Source organism: Emydura macquarii, unplaced genomic scaffold (genome assembly GCF_026122565.2).
Source record: "Emydura macquarii macquarii isolate MOO-44397 ecotype Brisbane River unplaced genomic scaffold, CSIRO-AGI_Emac_v2 contig_691, whole genome shotgun sequence".
Classification (NCBI taxonomy): Eukaryota; Metazoa; Chordata; order Testudines; family Chelidae; genus Emydura; species Emydura macquarii.
The window spans coordinates 1137657-1160358 of NW_027130828.1; the positions used below are offsets into that span (position 1 = coordinate 1137657).

Genomic DNA, 22702 nt, shown 5'->3' on the forward strand with positions numbered 1-22702 from the left:
GATCTGCCAATGCTATCCTAATTTAAACACACTGACGAACTTTCAGAGGCAGCATCAGCGAACATAATGAGTTTCTAGATGACAAAGAACTTAAGACTGTAGTTCAATACACTACTCAGTATAATAAGCACTTGTTCTTTTCTAAAATGTGAACATACACGAGGAATCTCAATAATAATTGCTGCGATTATCTTGAAAAATATGTGGCGATTAATGGTGATTATGAAAATCTGTAGAATTGTTCATTGAAAACTTCAATGATCAGATGCTTCCTTAAAGGGGCCATTAATGAAGAACTTTATAATACAAAGAGCATCAAAACTCAAGCCAAACCTTTGAGCATTTAAAAAATGATGAAAATATGATTTCAAATATGTAAAGTTTTAACTCTTTTCATGAGACCTCGATGAGAGATTCCGCGATACCCTCACTATAATGCATACGTCATTGTGGTTCACAGCACCAAGTTCAAGCTGTTATTTATGCAAATAATTAATTACTCTTGTATCCATCTAGCAGTTTGTCATGACACATTAATGACTTGATAGACTTCTATGAACTAGTGAACACAGAACAGCAGAGCGCTTTTATCGTCATTTAATTTAAAAACGATCCTGTGTGAAATTATCTAGTCGTGAGTGATGGAAGCATAAAGAACAGACTCAGCAAAGCTTCTTTTGGATCATTGCTTTATTAATGGTAATGTCAGGGAAATGAAAAATGCGAACATTGTCATATTTAGCTCCTGGGTGTAGATGAATCGCTGCTTTACAGCTTGGAGGGTTCAGTGTGCACACTGCCGCGAGCACTAATCCTTCACACCCTGGGGAGGGAGATGCAGCCCTGGGAGAGTTTACAAACCTAGAGTCCCAAGGAAATAACTGCCACTTTTCCACTTAAATTCTCACCATAAGATTTTATGGCTTTACATTTCTTTTATTGCTTTTTTTTTTTGGCATAGCCTTTTACATGTGAATTTTCAATTGCTGATATTAAAAAGAAACCTTACAAAAACATCCCTTCTTATTGCTTGAAAATTAAACGTAATTAATCCAATAGAAAAAACACTGAATATATTGCTGCCACTTGTAACATTTAAATTATCTTTGATTCTAGAACCAGCTTGGTGTAATAGTACAACATTTTGTAAGTGTCTCTCCAGATCTGAAATGATAGTGCAGTGTTTGTATTTTACAAAGACGAGCATCTCGTAAAATACCTTAAAACAGTCTTATAAAAATGGCAAAGCTCATCTGGTTAAAGAAAACTTCTTTCTCAGCTAAACTACTGCCAGAGGAAATAAGGACTTCATTGTTTCCTTCAAAAACTTGGGAATACGTGGGAACAAGCTAATGGTAGACACAGGATGCTGGCAACTTTCTGGCAGCTACCCAAACAAAGGATCCGAATCCAGTTTGAAATTAAATTAACATACTAAAAAGACACCGTGCTTCATTTATGGACACCAAGGCCAAATGCTAAAAGATACCGTTTCACTAAGACGAGATGGAAAAAATTCAGTGTATAGCCCAAGTTCTTTGGGACAAGGATTTAATACATGTTTGTACAGTGCCCAGCACAAATGTGGTTCAGATCTTGTCTGGCGCCTCTTGGTACTACTGTCATATAAATAATCAATCCCATTAATATGGAAACCTGGCCACGAGTTGTCTCAGACTGGGATTTTCAATGGAAGCTAAGGACAGTGTGTGCTCAAATCCCACTGACATTCAAATGTGAGCCAGACACTTACCTCCCTTAGACTCCTTTGCAAATCCCAACCCTGGTGTCTATTCAATCTGCAACCAACCCCAACACTATCCGTGGAGTGTGCACAGAATGCAGGGACAAGAGCCACCTTCTGATGCATCTGCTGTGATCATGCAGATTTTTCTCCTTTGAAGGTATGTACTCAATGTTGTTGTTATTAATTATAGGGTCATGACAACGGGCTCAATGCTTTACAAGGCGCAAAAATAAAGAGTTTCCATCTCCAGGAGCTTGCGCCCTATAGGACAGGCTGCTGGGGGACTCGGAGGCGGAGGAGAAGTCATGTTTCCAGCAGAGAGCAGGCTGGCTGCCTACAGACACATGCTAGGATAGAACTGGGTGTGTGACACCCGGAGAGGAGCTGGAGGCAGAAGAGGTCTGACAAGTAAGGGCATGCCAAAGTCATGCCAGGAGTAATCCTTCCATCAGACGCCAGGAGTGGCTGTGACTGGCGCGCTTTGAAAGAGACCAAATAACCACCCGTGCTACCAGCTGGGTTCAGAGCGAAAGCAGCAGGGTGAATGCCCAAGGGGAGCTGGGGAAGGCAGCAGCTCTACAAGGCCAAGGTCTGATGGGGGCACAGGTGTTCTTTGTATTTTGCCTCGTTCTTACCCACTACCGTGTAACAAAGCCGTTCGCCATTTGAAAGGCTGTAGGTTTCAGCAATAGAGGGCAACATCTCTCCACTTTGCCAGAGGAATACTGTATGTCGAGAAGGCTTCTGAGCAGACTGATGGAAATGCTTTCATTCTGGAGCAGATGCAGTAGGGATGACATCAGTGGAGTTCTACAGAAATTACTCTTGAAAATTATTAGAATTGAATTGAAAAGCCTCTGATCTGGATGATAAGCCCACTGGGGCAGGAACCATCTCTTCGTTCTGTGTTTGTACAGCACCTGTGACAATAGGGACATGATCCATGACCAGGTCTCCTATGCACTATGGCAATACAAATACTAATAGCTTTCTCTGAAAACCATCTTAGCGGATTCAATAGCAGAGACATGACAATCTATTAAATCCCATAGAATCATTTAAAAAACCTAGAAAGAAGTTAAAATTTCCATACATTTCTGTAAGACTTCTCTATAATCTTTGTCTTTCGGAACAAAGTGTTGTATTGCTAAAAATGGCATTTTATGTAACTTCCAACCTACCCAAAGCGTTGGTTCTCACCAGTGCATTTCTACCTCCTGCTGAGAATCCTATATCAAATTTAGCAAAGTTTGATCCTTTTTACTAACAAGTGCTTTACAAAACACATGGGAGACTGCAGCACACCAAGGTCAAAATTGGGGGAAATGTCGAGTGATCTTTCTACAGAGGAAAATTATTCATAAATATGGAAAAATGTTTTACAATAGTCTGCAATGCATCAAGAGAAGGGTGGAAGTTTTCCAGAATAAGCCACATTCTCCATCCTGTATAGTGAAGCTCTGAATTTTTGTCCACAGTAATCTGAACATCAAGCCTGAAAAGTAAATGCTTGTGTTTTTCTGTGCTACGGTGCACTTCGACCAAGATGGAGTGACACCGATGTGCATGTTCACATCACTAACGAGAGCAAAACAGCAGCAACTGCCACCAAACGCCTCACCAAACCCCCTGCGATCAAGAATGCCTGTAATGGTCGGAGGCTGCGGTTGCTGACTGATGGGCTGAACACCCAGACCCACCTTCAGCTATTATTTTTTAAAACAAAGAAAAGTCCCCAAATGTTAAGAAACTGACCCTGTTTATTGTGACCTGTCTCCAGCTCCTCTCCCCGCCAACAGAGTAGTCCAACCAGGAGACGGGGGAAAAAGAAAGTTACTTCCTAACCCAATAGGCTTCCATGACATGACAAATAAGCTGCAGCCTGACTGTGTCTCCAAGACATATTGTAGTTTACTTTGCCGTTTGAGCCTGCCATCTGTGCCATGCCAACAGAGGCTGCCTTCACAGACTGCTCGGAGAGGATTAGCGCGAGTCCACCAGTCCCTGAACAGCTCAGTAGACTCATCCAGTCATTAGTCAAGCAGCCTAATGAGAGCAAATAAAAGCAGTCCTCTACCACACGGAGCATTTTGGGCGGGGAGGAGCCGTGACCTGTGCTAGGAGAACAAGGACATCCCTGTGCTTCACACTGGGCCATGGCGAAGAGAGCAGGGGTTCTCTTGAGACGGGACAATGGCGAGCTGTGACGCATCTCTCATTGCAGGGGGAATGGAGGGCTTTTCCCCAGGACGCCTAGGTTCGTTTTTATTCTGCAGGCATGTAAGGCAAGGCCAAGTTACTGATATCCTGGCCCCAGTTCACCACCATGTTACAGCTGGGCTGCAAAGAGAGCTGGCCGTGGGTCTGCTGGCCCCAACAGAGCTTAGAGCAGCAGGGGCCCCAATGGCAGGAGGTTCATAATGGACAGATTGGTGCCAAGGAAGGATCGGGGGAGGGAAGTGAGCTCTGCCCTCCCTCCCCCGCCATCCTGATCCCATCCTGTCTCTGGAACTCTCCTGCCATGGCTCTCCCTTTAAGCTGGGGCAGCACAGGTTTCCATGACCAGAGAGTCCTCCCACGCAAGGGGAATGCCCCACCGGCTATTCCAAATAGCTGTGCATGGCACGCCGGGGCCTCGGTAGATCAGAGAGCCTGGCCCCCAGAACGTGAGTGATGGAAAGAAGAGGGTCAAACCCAGACCTTCTTTCCTGACCCGCAGGCACAGGATGAGCATTCAAAAAGTGCTGGATCACGCAGGTTAAGGATCTCTGAGGCTCAGCTGAGAGGCAAACTGGCTACCTGAAATGGGGGAGAAGGCATGAAATGGCGCAGGCTCTGGGGAGGAAGAGGAGTGTTCACAGAGAGTAAGTGTTGCATGCTGAGATCCAACTCTCAGTAAAGGTGGTGGTGGCCAGCAAACAATTAGAGCCCTGCACATCTGCAGGTACCTGCTTTATATCTGCATCTGCGGATCATGCGAATATCCACAGACCATGTCTGCAGACCGGATGTGGATACAAATTTTGCAGCTGCGCAGGGCTCTATATACAATGATGGGAAAGACTCCAGTCACCCCAGCCACAGGATATACATATGTACTTGCTTGTTATTCTCTCCTTTAAGTGTCCTTAATACTGAATACACACAGGGCTCCTGCCAGACCTTCTGTCCCAGGGCACAGGCGGATAGGCTGCCCTTGTGCACCAGGCAGAGAGATCTGAAAGTTTAGCTTCGGGGTACTGAGCTCAGCCTGTTTATTCTCTGACTCCACACTGAGAGTTTTGATGTCCCTTGCAACACTTTTGCCCACACGGATCCAGAACCTGCCTAATGCACGTACAAATTAAAGCTTTGAACCTTCATGAAAACCCCAGATATCACATTTCCTCTTTCCAGTTCACCTGATAATTACCTGCTATGTCACTGTGCAGAGTGTGATCTAAAATGAGTCTTGAGCCAGGAGCGCTGCAAACCTGTAGTGGGTTCTCTGGCTTGTAACATTTTCCCCGTTTAAAGTGAACCCCCATCTGACTTTTCCCTCTCTGTGACAATTCTAATGGGGCAGGCACTGCACCCAGAAGAGGAACAATCTTGGAACAAGATCAGTGGCTCTTTTAAAGGAATTCTATTGGACTAAGAGTTCAGGAAGAGGAGGAAAGAGAATCCTTATCTGCAGCTGATATACAAAGCATGATTTCTGTAACGTCTAATTCCCAGAGGCCAGAAATCCACATGCCCGTCACATGAGGAACAACAGAGGACATGAACAGACAACTCAGGTGGTGACTAACAAAGGACAGCCACACCAGGCAGGTGTGGCAGGACTGATAGCTAGTGTGGCCTACACTTGGTAGCTGGTGCCCAGTCAGAAACAGTAAACTGGAGACGCTGCAGATATAATGGCAACTGCTAGCTCAATCCCATGCCCACACTAGTACCTATGAGGAATGGGCGCCTTCATGACTGGGAAGGCGGCTCAGTCTCGAGATAGCAATGGAAGGTTTCTGTCTTACTTGGAACAACATTAATTAAAAGCAGAAGAATAATTGACTGAATTATTATTAAACTTAAAATTATTAACATTCCTTCTGTTAATTGGAACTCAATCTTTGGAATTTCTCTACATCTCTGCTGGGTTTTGCCACTAACTTGGTGCAACATAGTTGGTTCCATGCTGATTGATCGAGCAAAAAACATTTAAAAAAACCAAAACACTCCTGCCTTTGATTTTGCTAAAAAATAAAAATGCCAAGTGCAGAATAGGAACAGCTAAACAGTCCCTCCGAGCCGTGGCTGTACCAGCACTGGAGGTAAGTAGAAAGACTTCAAATGTGCCCTTCAAACCGCAAGTGTTTAGGAACTAAGCTCTTGACTTTATTATGTTTTAATAAACCCTTTCGTTTGAAGTCTTCCTCCCATACTGAACTTCAGTGATCTCACCCGGGGATGTATCACTTCCAGGCAGCAATACTTACTTAACTAGACCCGACCATGTACCTACACAGGCTAGTGGTACTGGACTGGAGCAGAGTCTGAGAGAGAGAGAAACGGTGTCTTAGTTGAAGGCTAAGTGAACTTCTCCCAAAGTGGCATGAGGCTGTGTGCTTTCCTCCACTTCTGATACCTTGGGCTTAGAGCTGAAGAAGAACGTAGGCATTTTTCAGTCACCATCAGCTCTAAATTTAATGCGAGAGAGACTCCTTGGAACTCTTTAAACATGTAAATATCTGTCTGTATCATAGGCACGTAGAGATGCATGCATGTACAACTTAGTTCTAAATCTGAAAAAAAAACAAACCCCAAGCAATGCTCATATTAGCAGGAGCATTTCGAGATTTGAGGTTACAAACACCTCTCTTTTGATGAGCCTTTACCTGATCAGCACCAGCTGCTTCCTTACAGTGCTCTTGGCTTTTGCAGTTGAATTGTTTTCAGCCCACAGGCTGGAAGTTGAGCACATTTAGGGAACGTGTTGCATTGTGTTACAGTATTGTGCCATGGGGGCTTTCCTTTTTCTTTGCTCAGATGGAGGTCATGTGGTACCTTGCTCCATTTCTGGGTATGTACGATTACCCATTCTTCTAGGGAGATGCTGCATGATCCAAAGGTCATAATGAAGTGTTCGGGACTTTCCGTTCAACCAGAGGTGTCTCATTAGTCAAGGGAATGAATCTGAACGGTGAGATGAAAGAAGGCACTGTATTGACAATGGCCACTATTCTAGTCTTGGAGGTTCTTATACTACTGTCATCGCCACAGTATCTAGTCATGCATTAAGTGAAGTGGCTTACAGCCATTACATGTAGGCCAGTGTCCTATCCTCTCCCCAGGGTACAGTGGTGAGTGCAATGTAGCATTTTGTTTTCGTAGGGCTTTATTTTGGAGGAATTCATTTTTTAAAGTATACACGCTGTTCTGTGTTGGAGAAGATTGAGTGGCCACCTCCTGGAAGCGTCATGTCTCATGAGCCAGTCAAAATGAAGGCAGGCCTTCCACAAATATGAACGGGAGGAAAAGTCAAACCTGTTTCTCCCAGAGCAGCACTGAGGAAATGATCCTTTGGCGGGAAGCATCCTGCTCAACAGTGAGCTGGTCTCTGAGATCAGTAGAGCAAGACTGGAGTGCTTCCCATGTCTCTGTGCTGATTTCATCTGGTTAGAAACATTCCAGGCATAGGACAGTCCCAGACCCTCCTCCCAGGAGAGCAGGAGTTTTATGCATTTACCTGTTGCCCCTATCTTCAACACTAAGGCTGCCTCTGCATGGAGACAGACTGGAAAGTTAAGGCAAATTGATTAAAAGGTGTGAAGCCAACACATGTAAATCAAAACATGTTAAGCCTCTCCATATGGATACTCTTATTCAGGAGTAAAAAGTGTGCTCAGATTGCTTTAACTCTATCCTCCCAGAAAGGATTATATTGCAGCGCACTACGGACACTTCACTCCTGAGTGAGAGCATCCCCACAGGGGTTCATGAGCTGTAACTTATGACATTGACTTTTCGCCTTCAGCTGATTTGCCTTAGCTTTCCTGGCTGTCCCTGTGTACACAAACCAATCTGTGGGTGAATTGTATTGCTGTGCCCTTTGGCCTTCTTACCTCTACTCCTGCCTCATATTCGCACCCTCACTCATGGCATCAGAGGTAAAAACCACATGGGAAGCCATTCATGGCAGGGACTTAGTCTTTCTAGTTGCTCTGTAAAACACCTACCACACTTATGGGTGCAGTAAGAACAACAACAATCAGTAACAAGAAGAACAGATACACTCCAGCCGTTAAACACAGAGACTTTACCAGGGAGCAAGAGACATCCAATAAGACTGACAAACTGAGGTGCTAAAACAAAACCAGTTGGGATGGCCAGAATGGTGCCATTCGAACCCCTCCCTTCCTCCAGGAAAGGAAAAGCCTGGGAGAAGGCCACCAAATCTGGGCTCCTGCAAGCCAAGGCAGGAAGCACCAATCGAGGTGCTCGAGCTGGCCCATAAAATGGGATTACAGCCTGTACAATCTGAAAGCAAAGAAATGCCATAAATGGCCTAGAGGCTACAAGTGGCGACAGGGCAGACGCAGGCAGCCACAATCACCCCAGACAGGTTTTTCTAGAACCTGGTAGCCCACATGCCCACGAGACAGCTGTGAACTGGCAAAGCAGGCTGGGTAATAGACTTCAGAAGACCAACCCAAAGACCAGCCAAGGTCAACAGGTGTGCGAATAAGCAGCATTGTGGAGGAAATGCAAACAGCATCTTTAACGGTGGCAAAGCAGGCACGGCCATGAGCACAGGACACCCGGGGCCAGGAGCATGTGCATGAGTCCCTGGAGGAAAAACCTTGACTACCACCCAAAGCAGCACAACCTGCAGCTCAGGAGAGAGAGGAAGTTGATGAGGTGGAGCTACATCTATGACATCCACGGGGCTGCCAAGGGCTGTAAAAGCAGAGCGGCTGAGGGGAATGAGAGGACACATTACTTCGGAGGCAGGTGGGTGGATTTTCAAAGAGCAGAGAAAATCAACACAGGGAGCTATCGACAGTCGGGATGTAACCACAATGGCTCCCTGGGGGTGTGTCACCCTTCTCCATCCTGGACCCCATGGCCCTACACAACCACCCAGGTGCCAACGTGTCCTCGAGGAGGAAGAGTTACCTAGAGGAGCAGCAAACGGCAAATAAGAAGTTGGAGTTCTGAAAGTGTTTCAAGTTTTAAGTGTTTTGAGTCATTAGAAGGGCCACATATTTCTATCAGGTAAATTTCATTTGCATATGCAAATTATATCTAAATACTCTGCACCATTAATATGATTACTAATTACATAATAATAGTCACCAGTCTTCACACAGATCAAACTTACAGTTTTGTAGCTATTAGGGAAATTGTGCTTTGTAATTAAGATAATCCTCATTTCCAGATGCTAATTAACTATATAATAATTAGCCCCCTTTGCTAATGCAAATGAAGGATTTTCATCCTTATTGGTAAAGGAGTTGCTTATCACTTAAAAGGAAAGACACCCCAGAAATCCCCCCCTCCATTAAAGGTGAAAAGGTAACTTCATTTTTATCAGTCTCATTTGTGAATGCAAATCAACCTTGATTAATCATGTCACAGAGAAACGCGCCCGTCTCATAGCATGGGTGGCTGCCTACTGCATCTTTCCTACCCTCACAGGAAAAAGAACATTTACAACCCACAAAATATTTCACACAGATGCAGCAATTCATCTCTCTGTTGCAAAAGCAATACTGATACCTAGTGGAGCTTCACTATAACACCTTCCATAACCTCCTGGCACCATATGGAGAGCCTGAATAGAATTCTGCTTTAATTCCTTGACAATTAAACAGGAATGAGCTACTGGCTAGGTAGGAAGAACAGACTTTGAGAAAATGCTTAAAGAAAACAGGGACACTGCAGTTGCTTGTATTATTAAGTTTTCTGTGCTCAAAACAGCAGTGAAAATGAGCTGGCACCCTTGCACAGTGACTAATGAGGTCTACCTGTGCAAGAACAGAAGGGCTGACAGCCAGCAAAGCCGACTTGGCAGGATCCAGCCTGGACTGCGATACATTCATCATCCGCTAAACCAATCCACCAATTCCACACCACCATTTGTCATTAATTATGCTAATCAGCAAACCATTACTCTCGGATGACACCATAGCACTTATTAGCTAGTTATGGCTTTTCAAATGCACAGCTTATTGTGTATGCAAGGGCTGTGCATACATTAGCCCACAGGGCAGAAACATTCAATCCTGAAAAGAAGAAATTTGCTATTATCTTCTTCTAACAAACCAATTTAGTAATTATAAAAGTCTCTGAACTCAGAAGGGTTTTTTTGTTTTTGTTTTTTTAAAAAGGAGAGCAACTGAAACAGAGAATTCTGTTTTCAATAATTCTCTGTGAGTTGGAAATAAAGTGACATTATTGAAATGAACAGAGTCTTTTACTTAGAATTTTTTAGAAAATGGCCTCGTGTTGGGCTATTTTTTAAGTACCTAATTTAGTTCTGTAAATATATTCTTGTTGCTATGAACTGAACAAATGTGTGTAACGTTTTACCGTTCATTTACAGCAGGTCCAAGACATTCACACAGTGAGGCAGTAACGTAGGGTCCCCTATGTCACATATCATTATATGAGAAACCACCATCTCCACTAACCCCTAACATGTCCATGAAATACAACAGATGATTAAAGAGGATCTCAATGACCTTGCCAATGCCCTGGGTAATGTATGTCATAGGAATACATGGAAATTAACAGAAGCACCTTTAAAAAAAATGAGACCACTGCCAGACCCTGAAGGAGTTAAACAGATCCAAGAGAGTATTTGAGGAACTGATTACAAATAACTAACAAAAACAACCTTTTTGGATTATCCAATCCATTTACAGATTGTTTTGTTCACTGTGAGAGTCATACCACTAGTTTTAGAAGCTTAATATGTGTTAAGAAATCATTAATATCATCAGAGTAAATGGGCCTATTAAAACATCTTTAAGCAATATCTGAACATAAATCTCCCTAAACTATATTTAATGACTGTACTTAAGATACATTATATGCAAGTCTTAATGAGACATTAGATAGCATTTTAAAGATTAAAATTAGAGAATCCATATAAAGTCTGTCCACTTAATGTAGCCTTAAGCTATGCTGATGAAAAGCATTACTATCAAATTATTACTTCATTAGAACAAATATTTTTTAATCATTTCTGATTTATACCATTACTCCTATATATAATAGCAATATACAAAACAATTTTCCAGTTGCAGGGGAGACAAGTTAAATTTTAAACCTTTTAATGGCTGAGTTAATTACTTGTCTTTTTTTAGTGAGTTAAAAATAAGCACTCTTTTAAGGACCATTTCCTATATCCCTGATTTGCTAATTTAATTGGGGAATTAAATTCCATAATCTATATTTTTTAAACATTTGTTGTTTTGCTTTTCAAAGATTAGTAAGATTCATTAAACCCAACCATGAATATACCTTCAGCCTTTTTATAAATGTCTAAAAGGTGACAGTTAAGGATTTTATATGCAAATTTGAAACGTGTAATAAAAAGCAGTATTATTTTCATGCCACATACAAAAAAATGCTGTTTGTTCCCACTGCTAGGCCACACCAGAAGTGAATGAGTAGACTGATTCTGAGCTGTGAGAACTTAGCTTGATGTGAGTGTTTGTTTTGGTAGAAGGCACTAGAATTAAAACAACACAAAAACCAACAAACAATAACTCTAAAACTCGTCCAATGGAGAGAAAAACCAGCTACTGCCCACCCATGTCAATGCGATTCAGCTAAAACATGACGGTCAGAGCCACCAAAGACAAGGCTCATGTCCTGCCTATGCAAGCGTGGGACAAACAATGAAAAGTAACAAAAAAGTTAAAGGGAATCTGGCATTGTTCTTTGACAAATCTACTACAGCAGACAACTGAGTATGAATGAGAATCGTGTGCGTTGGAACAACTGCCACGCTACTTGATACTTTAGACAGATGACAAGGCTGTAAAGGTAAACAACACTTCCCTCTGCACTGTCTGACTCCCACCAGGGAGGAGACAGCCACCTGCATTACCAGCCGGCTGGGTGGGAGAAGGCTGCTGGAATAGCTGGCCAAAGGGAAAGGCAGAGCAGGGGAGCCTAGGCAGCAATCGTGCAGCATGTGCCGGGATCACAGATTCTGAAGGGAAACCAGGGCCATGCTCTTTGTGATCATCTGACAATTTAGTCAACATTAGAAATGAATCACAATAACCTTATTAGCAAGGGGGTTTTGTGTGTGTGGTTTATTCTGTATAAACAGCTTTCAATTAGATAAATGAAACCCAACAACCTTTATAAATGCTTTTCAATTATGAAATTATGCCATTGAGTGATCCGGATTACGTTAATCAGGGAAAACACTATCAATGACACCTCTCAGTAGGACACAGTGCATGCCACTCGGATGACTGCTTCTCCTAACAAAAAACCACAATTTAACCATACCAGTCATTAAAAAAAAATCCTTCTTTATTAGGTGAAATCTGTAGCAACAAGACTATTTTCATTTGTTCTGCCCAGATCTTCTATCCAAAAGAGAGAGAACATATCACTGTAACAATTTTGCATTTTTTAACTGCGTGAATTATGCATTCTTCATAAATAACAGGCTGGTTCTCGATACTGGAACTCCTTTTTATTAGCAGCACAGTAATGAACAATGAGCAATGTGTTCTATTATTCTTTGTCAAATCACAAAATGCTCCATTGGAGGAACTGTGCTGGTCAATGTAATATAGTAGATTAAATTCAACTTCTGTGCAAAAACCTCTGTAAAACAGCATGATAAGAAGGCTATAAAAATTTAATTTTACTCCAAACTCCATCACAAAAAAAAAAAATGGTGTGAAAAGTAATTTTGCATAATCAGTACACGCCATCTGGAACAATTAACTGATTTCTATAGAACTATGAGGATCAGTCATATCTGCTTATTAAAGATCAGAAATTATACAAGTAATAAATCCTTGAAAAAACTAAGCGTACTCCCGCCTGTCAACGCTATTTTAACTTCAAATACTGAAGAACGCCTGATAAGGCTGAAAAGAAGAGATTAATATATGCAAATTACATCCAGCATTTAAAATCCCCAACAACTGTCTCCGGTTTTCTGTCCCTTATTGCTGCCTTTATGTTTTATTCATACACCAACTCACCTGTCACTTCATAAGCTATAATATTATGGGGGTATTATTAAACAGCATAAAGCCGTGCTTTAATTGGAAAGCTTCATTGCATTTTCCAATTATTTGGAGTAAATTAAAAGCAGATGCACATAGTTTAATAAGGAGTCTAATATCAGTTCCGGGAAATCAAAATTCATTGTCATTACTATGCCGTGATAGTTTTGCAAACTGTACTCAATTTCAGAGGTTTTCAAAAGAAAATCTGTCTATGCAATCTGTTAATTGTCATTCGGTTAATAACTGTTTAAATATCCAAACTACACAGCAGCTTCCAAGTAAAAAAAAAATCCAACTATGGTACTCATACAAGCAAAACAAATACAGCAAAGCGCCTCTCTAAGGCTGCACTCCTCTAGAAACTGGTACAGGATGCAGCAGCCTGTCTGCTTAGCAACATGAGTGGTGGTGAGCATGTTCCTTGGTGCACTAGCTCCCCATTGACTGCAGAGTCCAGTTCAAGGCCTCTGCCCTAACAACCACAGTCCTCCATGGGATGGGTCCTAGTTGCCTCTACGGCCATCACCTGTCTCACTGTAACTATGATCCACTGGAAAAACTGACCAGTTGGTCAATGGAGGTAGGCTTCTGCGAGGGCAGGGACTACAGTTCGACTATAGAACTCATGCCCTCCAGAGACAAGAATGACCAAGGACCTCAGAGCTTAATGCAAAACCCCATCTCTCCAAGTCAGCTTCCAGCAAACAAAACCTTACCAGCCAAGCAGATCATTTTGCCTGCAATCTTGGAAGGAAGAGGGAGCTTATTGTCATTCTGTTTATCAATACTTAGGAGGTGCCCAGACACTGCCAATGTGGGAAGAAGGTGAATCCCTAGACAGACAGAGAGAAGCAGGCAATCCCTTGAAGACGTTATAAACACTGGGAAAACGGGGAGCATGCTCTCCTGCAGCAGGGGAGTGGTGTTGTGCACTCACACCAAAGCTGCAGCTTCAAGCTTTAGCAGAGACTGGAGAGCAATGTACAAGGATCAGTGCTGTAGTGAAGACTTTCACAGTTTTGCATAACTAAGCAGAAATGAGCCTTTAAAGTTTAGCTGTTGGACATAAAAATCCTCCTTTTTACACTGAATTAACCAGAAAATCTGCATTTTTGAAAAATAATATTGTTAACAGCAGACCTTGGAGCTCCATCGTTACCTGCGCCTGACTGGAGTGTTGCTTATTATTTGTAAAAGGAGGACACAGAACATCACAGCATAGCAACCAGCAGATAGAAAACCATACGCAATAGGAGAGCTGATTTTAGGGTACCCCCCCCACACACATATTTCCTAGTAAATACATGTATATACTTTTTCTAAATAAATAATAATAAATTTATAAATAAAAAATAAATAATGAGATTTTACTTTTTGAAATACGCAGATGCAGCCTTTTACACAAGACCTCAGCCTCTCTCCACCAACTGTTGGCAATAAATGGAACATTTTACACTCTTAAAGGTTGTCCGGGTCTCGGCCCAGTGAGAAGGTTTCAATGCAGGGCACAAGCCATGCAGCTAACATCACAACTGGCCTGTTATTATGGACCTTGCTGATTAAAATTCAGTATCACAAATTTAAATTTAGTTCTGCTTCTCTTCCTGGAGAGATGCATTGAGTTCAAAAGCTGGGATGTCAAAATGCAGCACAGGGCCTCGTCTCCAAAGTGGAGTGCGCTCAAACCCTTGCACATAAGAGGGTATTGCAAAACAATCAGAAACAATGTTCAAAGATGAAGATAAAAGCAATTCTTGTGCAGTGATCCAAAAAATAGCATATTTCTTTTTTCAAAATTACCTGTTTTAATACAGCAGACATACCGTGCCAAGTGAACCATTTAATTATCTGCAAAAATGATGAATCAAAACAATAGTTTGCAAAAATAAATGACTAATCTCTGATTAAAACGTCTGTCCTCATTACATGCAGATAAAAGACACAATACCTTAAGCAAACGTACATTGAGGAGACGGGGCAGTACTGTGGCATGGGTAACTTGACTTTTTATGAAAGAGAAAAACATGGGGTGCTGCACTGCAATGAAATATTTAATTTTTCTCTTCTTCTAAATCTGGAGAAACCAATTAAAAAGAAGTTTTTGTATGTGGCGTATGCAGCAAGCTCCTGCATCCTGGGAGCCAATAGCGATTCCAAGCCGACAGAGCAAAGCAGTCACAGACTGAATGGTTTGTAGGCGATTTTATTCTACAAACCGGATGCTGCTATGAAATTCAGCACAGGTTCTGTGTCAACGTGCTGGCAAATCTTTTAATAGGAGTTTCAGGGGAAAAAAGGCTGATGCCATACTCAAAGCAGTGTTACAGAGATGGGTTGTGGGAAGTCAAACTGTTAGCATGGGATGAAGGCATGTGGGAGCAAGTAGTGTAAGGAAGAGGAAAATAAAAACCCAGCCTCTGGCGGTGAAAAGGGCACTTGCCAGGCTTCATTGTGCACGGACTTCATGGCTTGTAGAGCAACACGGAGTGCCTCTAGACCTGGGAGCTTTCGTGCTATTCCAAATGCTCCTGAAGAGAAAGGGGGCAGCACCTATCAATCCCTCCAGCCAAGTTTTTCAGAGACGGCCCACACCATGGGAGCTGAGCACTTTCACTCAAAAAACATCGGATCAAAAAGAAATTTTGAACCCTTACAGCCAAACTGAGTCCTGGGCCAACGCCAAACCTCTTCTTTCCTTCAGCACACGCATTCCACCAACGCCTGAGGTGTTCCCAGCATGTGATAAACTGCAACACACCTGGCAGAAGGAATTCACAGCTATCCATTGCCAGGATTTCCATTATCCATACAGGAAAGGAACTTGGCATTTATTTCAGGAATCCATTTGCTTTGATGGCTCCCCAGGTCATAAATACGATGAGTTTCCAACGTCTTTGCTGTCTCCAGCACTCTGTTATAGAGCTGGGTTGGGATTATCACTTATACCTAAATCTTGTTTTATTCTCTTCCCACCACAACGCTGAACCGAAGCTTCCAAACTGCTTCCTACTGCAGAAACCCAGACGACACCCCCCAGATAACTGCAGCTCTTGCTCCGGAGTCTAACTCTGGTATTAAGTGAGGTGGGTTCTCTGTGGTGCCAGAGGGCGACCACTAGTCTGCCTCCTGGCCAAGGCCAGCCTGAGTGAGAGACACAGGCTGGAGGAGCTGGCTTAATTATTCCCTGGCTTCCATCTAGCCTCAGCAGAGCTGAGGCTGCAATTTATAGCTATCAACTGGGCAAAGTTGGCCCCTTAGTCTGTTTCCCACTAAGCTCTGAGCAGACTGAGAACATAAGTGTGATCCCCATCCCTTGTCACCCATTTCCAGCTTCTGGCAAACAGAAGCTAGGGCCGCTTTCAAGCATGGTTTTGCATCCCTGCCCATCCTGGCAAATAGCCATTGTTGGACCTGTCCTCCATGAACTGAGCTAGTTCTTTTTTGAACCCCGTTATAGTCTTGGCCTTCACAACATCCTCTGGCAAAGAGTCCCATGGGTTGACTGTGCGTTGTGTGAAGAAATACTTCCTTTTGTTCATTTTAAACCAGCTGCCTATTAATTTCATTTGGTGACCCCTAGTTCTTGTGTTATGAGAAGGGGTAAATAACACTTCTGTATTTACTTTCTCCACCCCAGTCATGACTTTATAGACCTTGGTCATATCCCCCCCTTAACTGTCTCTTCTCCAAACTGAAAAGTTCCAGTCTTATTAATCTCTCCTCATATGGAAGCTGTTCCATACCCCTCATCATTTTTGTTGCCCTCTTCTGTACCTTTTCCATTAACAATATATCTTTTTTGAGATGGGGTGACCAGATCTGCACAGAGACAATATGATATTTTCTGTTTTATTATCTCTCTCTTTCCTAACGATTCTCAGATATTGTTAGCTTTTTTGACTGCTGCACATTGAATGGATGTTTTCAGAGAACTATCCACAATAACTCCAAGATCTCTTTCTTGAGTGGTAACAGCTAATTTAGACCCCATCATTTTATATATATAGTTGGGATTATGTTTTCCAATGTGGATTACTTTGCATTTATCAACATTGAATTTGATCTGCCATTTTGTTGCCCAGTACTTTTGTGAGATCCCTTTGTAACTCTACGCAGTCTGCTTTGGACTTAACTATCTTGAGTGGTTTTGTATCATCTGCAAATTTTACCACCTCACTGTTTACCCCTTTTCGCAGACCACTGATGAATATGTTGAAGAGCACTGGCTCAGTGCAGACCCCCGTACTGGTTCCCATAGACTCAGACTATTAGGTCAGAAGGGACTATTATGATCATCTAGTCTGAACTCCTGCACAGCGCAGGCCACAGAACTTCACCCACCCTCTCCTGTAATAGACCCCTAACCTACCACTGAGTTATTGAAGTCCTCAAATAATGATTTCAAGACTTCAAGGTACAGAGAATCCACCAGTAAGTGACCCATGCCCCATGCTACAGAGGAAGGCGAAAACCCCCCAGGGCCTCTGCCAATCTGCCCTGGGGGAAAATTCCTTCCCGACCCCAAATACAGCGATCAGTTAAACCCTGAACATTTGGGCAAGACTCACCAGCCAGACACCCAGAAAGAATTCTCTGTAGTAACTCAGAACACATCTCATTTAACATCCCATCACTGGCCATTGGGCATATTTACAGCTAGTAATCTAAAATCAGTCAATTGCCAAATTAGACTGTCCCATCATACCATCCCTTCCATAAATTTATCAAGCTCAGTCTTGAAGCCAGCTAGGTTTCTTGCCCCCACTGCTCCCCTTGGAAGGCTATTCCAGAACGTCACTCCCCTCATGGTTAGAAACCTTAGTCTAATTTCAAGTCTAAACTTCCTGATAGCCAGTTTATATCCATTTGTTCTTGTGCCCACATTGTGCCCACATTATTAACTTAAATAACTCTTCTCCCTCCCTGGTATTTATCTCTCTGGTGTATTTATAAAGAGCAATCATATCTCCCCTCAGCCTTCTTTTGGTTAGGCTAAACAAGCCAAGCTCTTTGAGTCTCCTCTCATAAGGCAGGTTTTCCGTTCCTCGGATCATCCTAGTAGCTCTTCTCTGCACCTGTTCCAGTTTGAATTCATCTTTCTTAAACATGGGAGACCAGAACTGCACACAGTATTCCATATGAGATCTGACCAACGCCTTGTATAATGGTGCTAACACCTCCCTATCTCTACTGGAAATACCTTGCCTGATGCATCCTAGGACTGCATTAGCTCTTTTCACGGCCACATCACATTGGCGGCTCATAGTCATCCTGTGATCAACCAATACTCCAAGATCCTTCTCTTCCTCTGTCACTTCCAACTGATGCGTTCCCAGCTTATAGCAAAAATTCTTGTTATTAGTCCCTATGTGCATGACCTTGCACTTTCCACTATTAAATTTCATCCAGTTTCTATTACTCCAGTTTACAAGGTCGTCCAGCTCTTGTTGTCTGATATTCCGATCTTCCTCTGTATCGGCAATACTTCCCAACTTTGTATCATCCGCAAACTTTATTAGCACACTCCCACTTTTTGTGGCAAGGTCAGTAATAAAAAGGTTAGATAAGATTAGTCCCAAGACCGATCCCTGAAGAACTCCACTAGTAACCTCCCTCATACCCGACAGTTCACATTTCAATATGACTCGTTGCAGTCTCCCCTTTAGCCAGTTCCTTATCCAACTTCCAATTTTCACATTAATCCCCATCTTTTCCATTTTACCTAATAACTCTCCATGTGGAACTGTATCAAACGCCTTCTCTATGATATTGGAGTGTGGAGAGAGGGGCAGCTGATGGAAACAAGCTGCAGCTCCCCGATGCAGGGCTGCCTGGCCTTGCTGTACACTAGGACATCAAGTGCCTCCTCTAACTCATGCTATTGGGGCAAGATCCCTTATTCCAGCAGATGATTAGGCATAACAGAGCTCAGCTCCCTCCTGCCTCAGCCCACCTTGACCCTAGGGGCCAGGGTCCATGCTGACTCTACCAGCCCTCCACCAGCACAGATTCCCCTTATAATGAGGATTTTTCTGTGGGGAGGGGGAGCGGTGCTCTCTGGCTGGTTTAAGGCCACCATGTGCTGTGTAAACAGGTCTTAGTAAACTGGAAAATCCAGCCCTACGAATTTGAATGCATTTGGTATTCGAAGTGATTTGGTGAATACTGTGTGTGAACATGTCAGCCTAGGGGCTGCTGGGCAGCGCTGTGCTGAGATGGTTGTTTTGTCTATGTGCTATCAGTACATTGCTAATTGTGCAAGATGAGTGGTCACCTAAGTGACGCAGAGTTGTTTTTGCTACATGAATGGATGGCTTGTAGGTCTCACAAGGGGCATGAAGATGGCTGCACAGTTATTCCTGGACAGGGCCCATGTGGCACTGCACTTTCACTTGAATGTTCCCCAAAGTTGCTCTTTCTCAGCATGTTTGTGAAAACACAGATTTCACACCTACAAGTGTCAAGGAATGAAACGGGTGCGGAGAGTGCGTTTTCTGAACTAAGATTTATGGACCCTTCTTGCAGAATTTGCTCTGCTCCCCTTCCCACCAACACATGATGTCCCAAAATGGCCAAAGTTCAGCTTGGTGGGGTGTGCCAATATCTCACCTACCAGAGCTGCCCAGGTCAAGCTCCATGATTTGTCAGGCTTTAAGTGACCATCCCTCAGTCTTACAGTTGAAACTGATGCTACTTAGTGTCACTGTCTTCTTATATTTTGTATTTTAGTCAGAGAACCTGGACATCACACAAACAATTGTGTTAGCACTACAAAAAACAGGCATAGCACAGAATGTCAAAATTCCCTGCCCTGAAGCACTGCTCCATTACTTGGCCCCTTCCAAATGTGTCATCTACAGGTGATGTGTAGGGCAAAAAACGGCAAGTGACTGCTGCTTCCTTCAAATGATGCATGTTGCTTTACCAGTGGATCACCAGATCTTTGATGCTATAAAACAAGTCAGGCATGCAGAAAACCGTCCTCTGCCTAACAACGGATTTCAGCTGTGCTAGCGCCTCGTGTCATTCATTTCCTTTTAGACAATTGTCTAAGACAGATCTGCAGAACAACAAGCCTCTTTTCAGGGATGTGACAGATCTATTCCATCTAAACGCTAATCTATAGGACCTCAAGTTCTTTACATTCAGGAGGTTGAGGCCTTCATCTTCAATTAACACCCCACGCCCAAAAAAACCCCAAACCCCCAACCAAACAAAGAAAACAAAAAAGCTCTAAGTATTCAAGAACAGAAATGGGCATTTTTAGAAAACTGCAACTGAATCCAGGATTAAAGCCTGAATGAAGGAAAAAGTGGGGTTCAGAAGAACTAAGGAAATATATTTGCCTGGTACATAGCTGCAATTCATTTCACAGAGATATTATGCTGTGGTTGCATAAAACATTCTGAAGTGTAAATGTTGGTTTAAGGCAACAAATAACTGGTGTGAAGATTTGTTGTGAACTCCCAACACTGCAGAACTCTGAAGTATCTAGTAATAAATCAAATTAGTAAAAATATTACTTGTACCAAATACTTTTAATGCTGCATCCACGGACTCTTTCTAGAGGGTCTGTAACTAAATCACGCCCTCATGCAAATGTAGAATGTTACAATGGTACCAGTTTCATAACTTGATTTAAAAAAAAAGTTTATTCAGTAATTTCTTCCCTTGATTCTACAGATAGCAAGCAATGCACTTCAGGTTTCTATTTTATGGACTAACACCACTGGCGACAACATGCTCATGGCTGCCACAATGACATGGACTTAATCCATTTTAAAGGACACCCAAAGAAATATTTTAATTGTTCCAGGCTGACAGCTGGCACGCGCTCTTTAGAAATGAGGTGACAAACAATGCATCCAAGTGCTCTTTGCCTTTGTTCTGTTGCCTTCCTAAAGCCATCAGTTCTCATATTTTATCCTTCAAGAGCATCAGACTCTGCTGTGTCCACGGCTAATCACCACCATCATGGGACCTGAAACTAAAAATCTACAAGAGCAGGATTTCACTGAAACCAGATTTTTGGCTGAGAGAAAGTCAGCTGCAGAGATATGTATAAGTTTATGTACTTCACAGATTCACACAAAAGGACTTTGGCTACATAGGATGCACATTCTTATGGCAGAGCATCCACCACATTTCATACCATACAGTCTTTGTATGGACACCGTGATAGCAGGTGTTCAAGCCACAAAAGCTACAGGCATTGCTTAGTAAAGAGCCATCTGGGTGCATGGCACAGGGTTATGTACAAATCTCTCTATATAATATAAATATAATATCTAATCTATAAATAAATTTCCATGGGGGTACATGACACAGGGTTGTGTACAAACTGGGCTTGTGGGAAATGTGATTCAGAAGTTGCCTACAGAGGAATTTCACATAAAATATAAATGATAATCCCATGCAGTCATTTGCACCAAAGGTGACTTTGCCAGGGCTGGATTAGCAGAGAGGACACAAGCTATGATTACATGCGTGTCCTATTGAATTGCCCATATATACAGCAATGTATTTCTTAGAAATCACAAATAATTCACAGAATGTTGCTTTGCCAAGTCAACCACTGGCTACTAGCACAATACACTGGGCACACTCCCATGCCCAGCTCTGCTCCTGAGGGTCTGAAATGGAAGAATACGAGTTTTTAAAACTATAAATGAACTGTCAGAGCTGGTGTGATGTGTGCGGAGGGATGCCAAGCTCCGAAGGCAGACAGCACTGTGTGGTCTCTGCCTAACCTGCCCCACCACCGGCCTTGCCTTGAGCAGGCAGCCATCTTCCATCTCGAATCAGAATCCGAAGAGCACTTTCTGTGGAGTGTCTTGTAATTCAAAAGGTTTGTGTGTCAGGGGCATGTACCCAGCAGAAAACTTAGTGGAGGCAAGATCCACAAGGGGCATCAGCATATTGGCCGGAAACACAGTGTTTATTAACTTCAGTGAGATGGCTACAGAGGTATTAAAGCACATCCAATTAGCGAAGACTGCAGGAATATTTGCACTCTTAAATCTCTTACTTTCTGAAAGGGTTAAAGCTTATTATTAGCATATAATTTACAGGTCCTTTCTCCCAGGAAAGAAATAATGCACAGTAAATGCCACATTCATTTTAATAATACATGTTCCAGTCTGCGCCCAACATCTGCACAAAGGTAAAGCAGACAGATTTTTGTGACATGTCCCACTCTGCCATCCAAACACAGGCTCTTTGTTTCTTAAGTGACGGAAGGTTTAATCAAGAAAGCAGGCAATTCATCAATCGCAACAAGGCTGCTTGCATGGCCCTGACAGCACACACATGGTTTTATACAGAGAAAACCTGGCCACCTGTCAGCAGCACCTTTTACATCAGGACATACAAATATGCTGGGCGATCAATCCTCCAGCCTTTCACATTCATTTCATAGTTTTCTTATTGTATTTTTCTTTGTGCTAGATGTTGTTCTTTGCAGGGATAGATGGCGAGACAAGGCGAGCTATGGCTGTTTGTACACTATCATAAAAATTTATATACCCTTAAAGTGACTTATTTCCCCTCTATTTGAGCAGCATTATTATAAATAATTTTTCACCTCATTCAGGAATTTTCCCTGCATGCTATTATCTGTGGCTACATGAGAGGGCTCTCTCTCTCTCTCTCTCTGTGGCTTTGATAAGCCAACGCAATATGCTTATGGATGCTGAGGTCTGAAATG

General features: G+C 42.7%; 1 protein-coding gene across 5 annotated transcripts in view; it reads right to left on the reverse strand.

Moving 5' to 3' along the window:
* The window catches only part of MVB12B (multivesicular body subunit 12B), a 100859-nt gene that overhangs the window by 23409 nt on the left and 54748 nt on the right, over positions 1–22702 (reverse strand). The window contains exon 8 of one of the 5 annotated variants that reach the window (XM_067541671.1): positions 6475–6919. The exons of 3 other annotated variants lie outside the window; for them this stretch is intronic. In XM_067541671.1, the coding sequence (XP_067397772.1) occupies positions 6906–6919 (14 nt within the window). In that variant the 3' untranslated portion in view covers positions 6475–6905. Of the gene's footprint in view, positions 1–6474; positions 6920–20140; positions 20992–22702 lie in introns of those variants that run through there. One more of the 5 variants, XM_067541672.1, reaches the window with a different exon arrangement.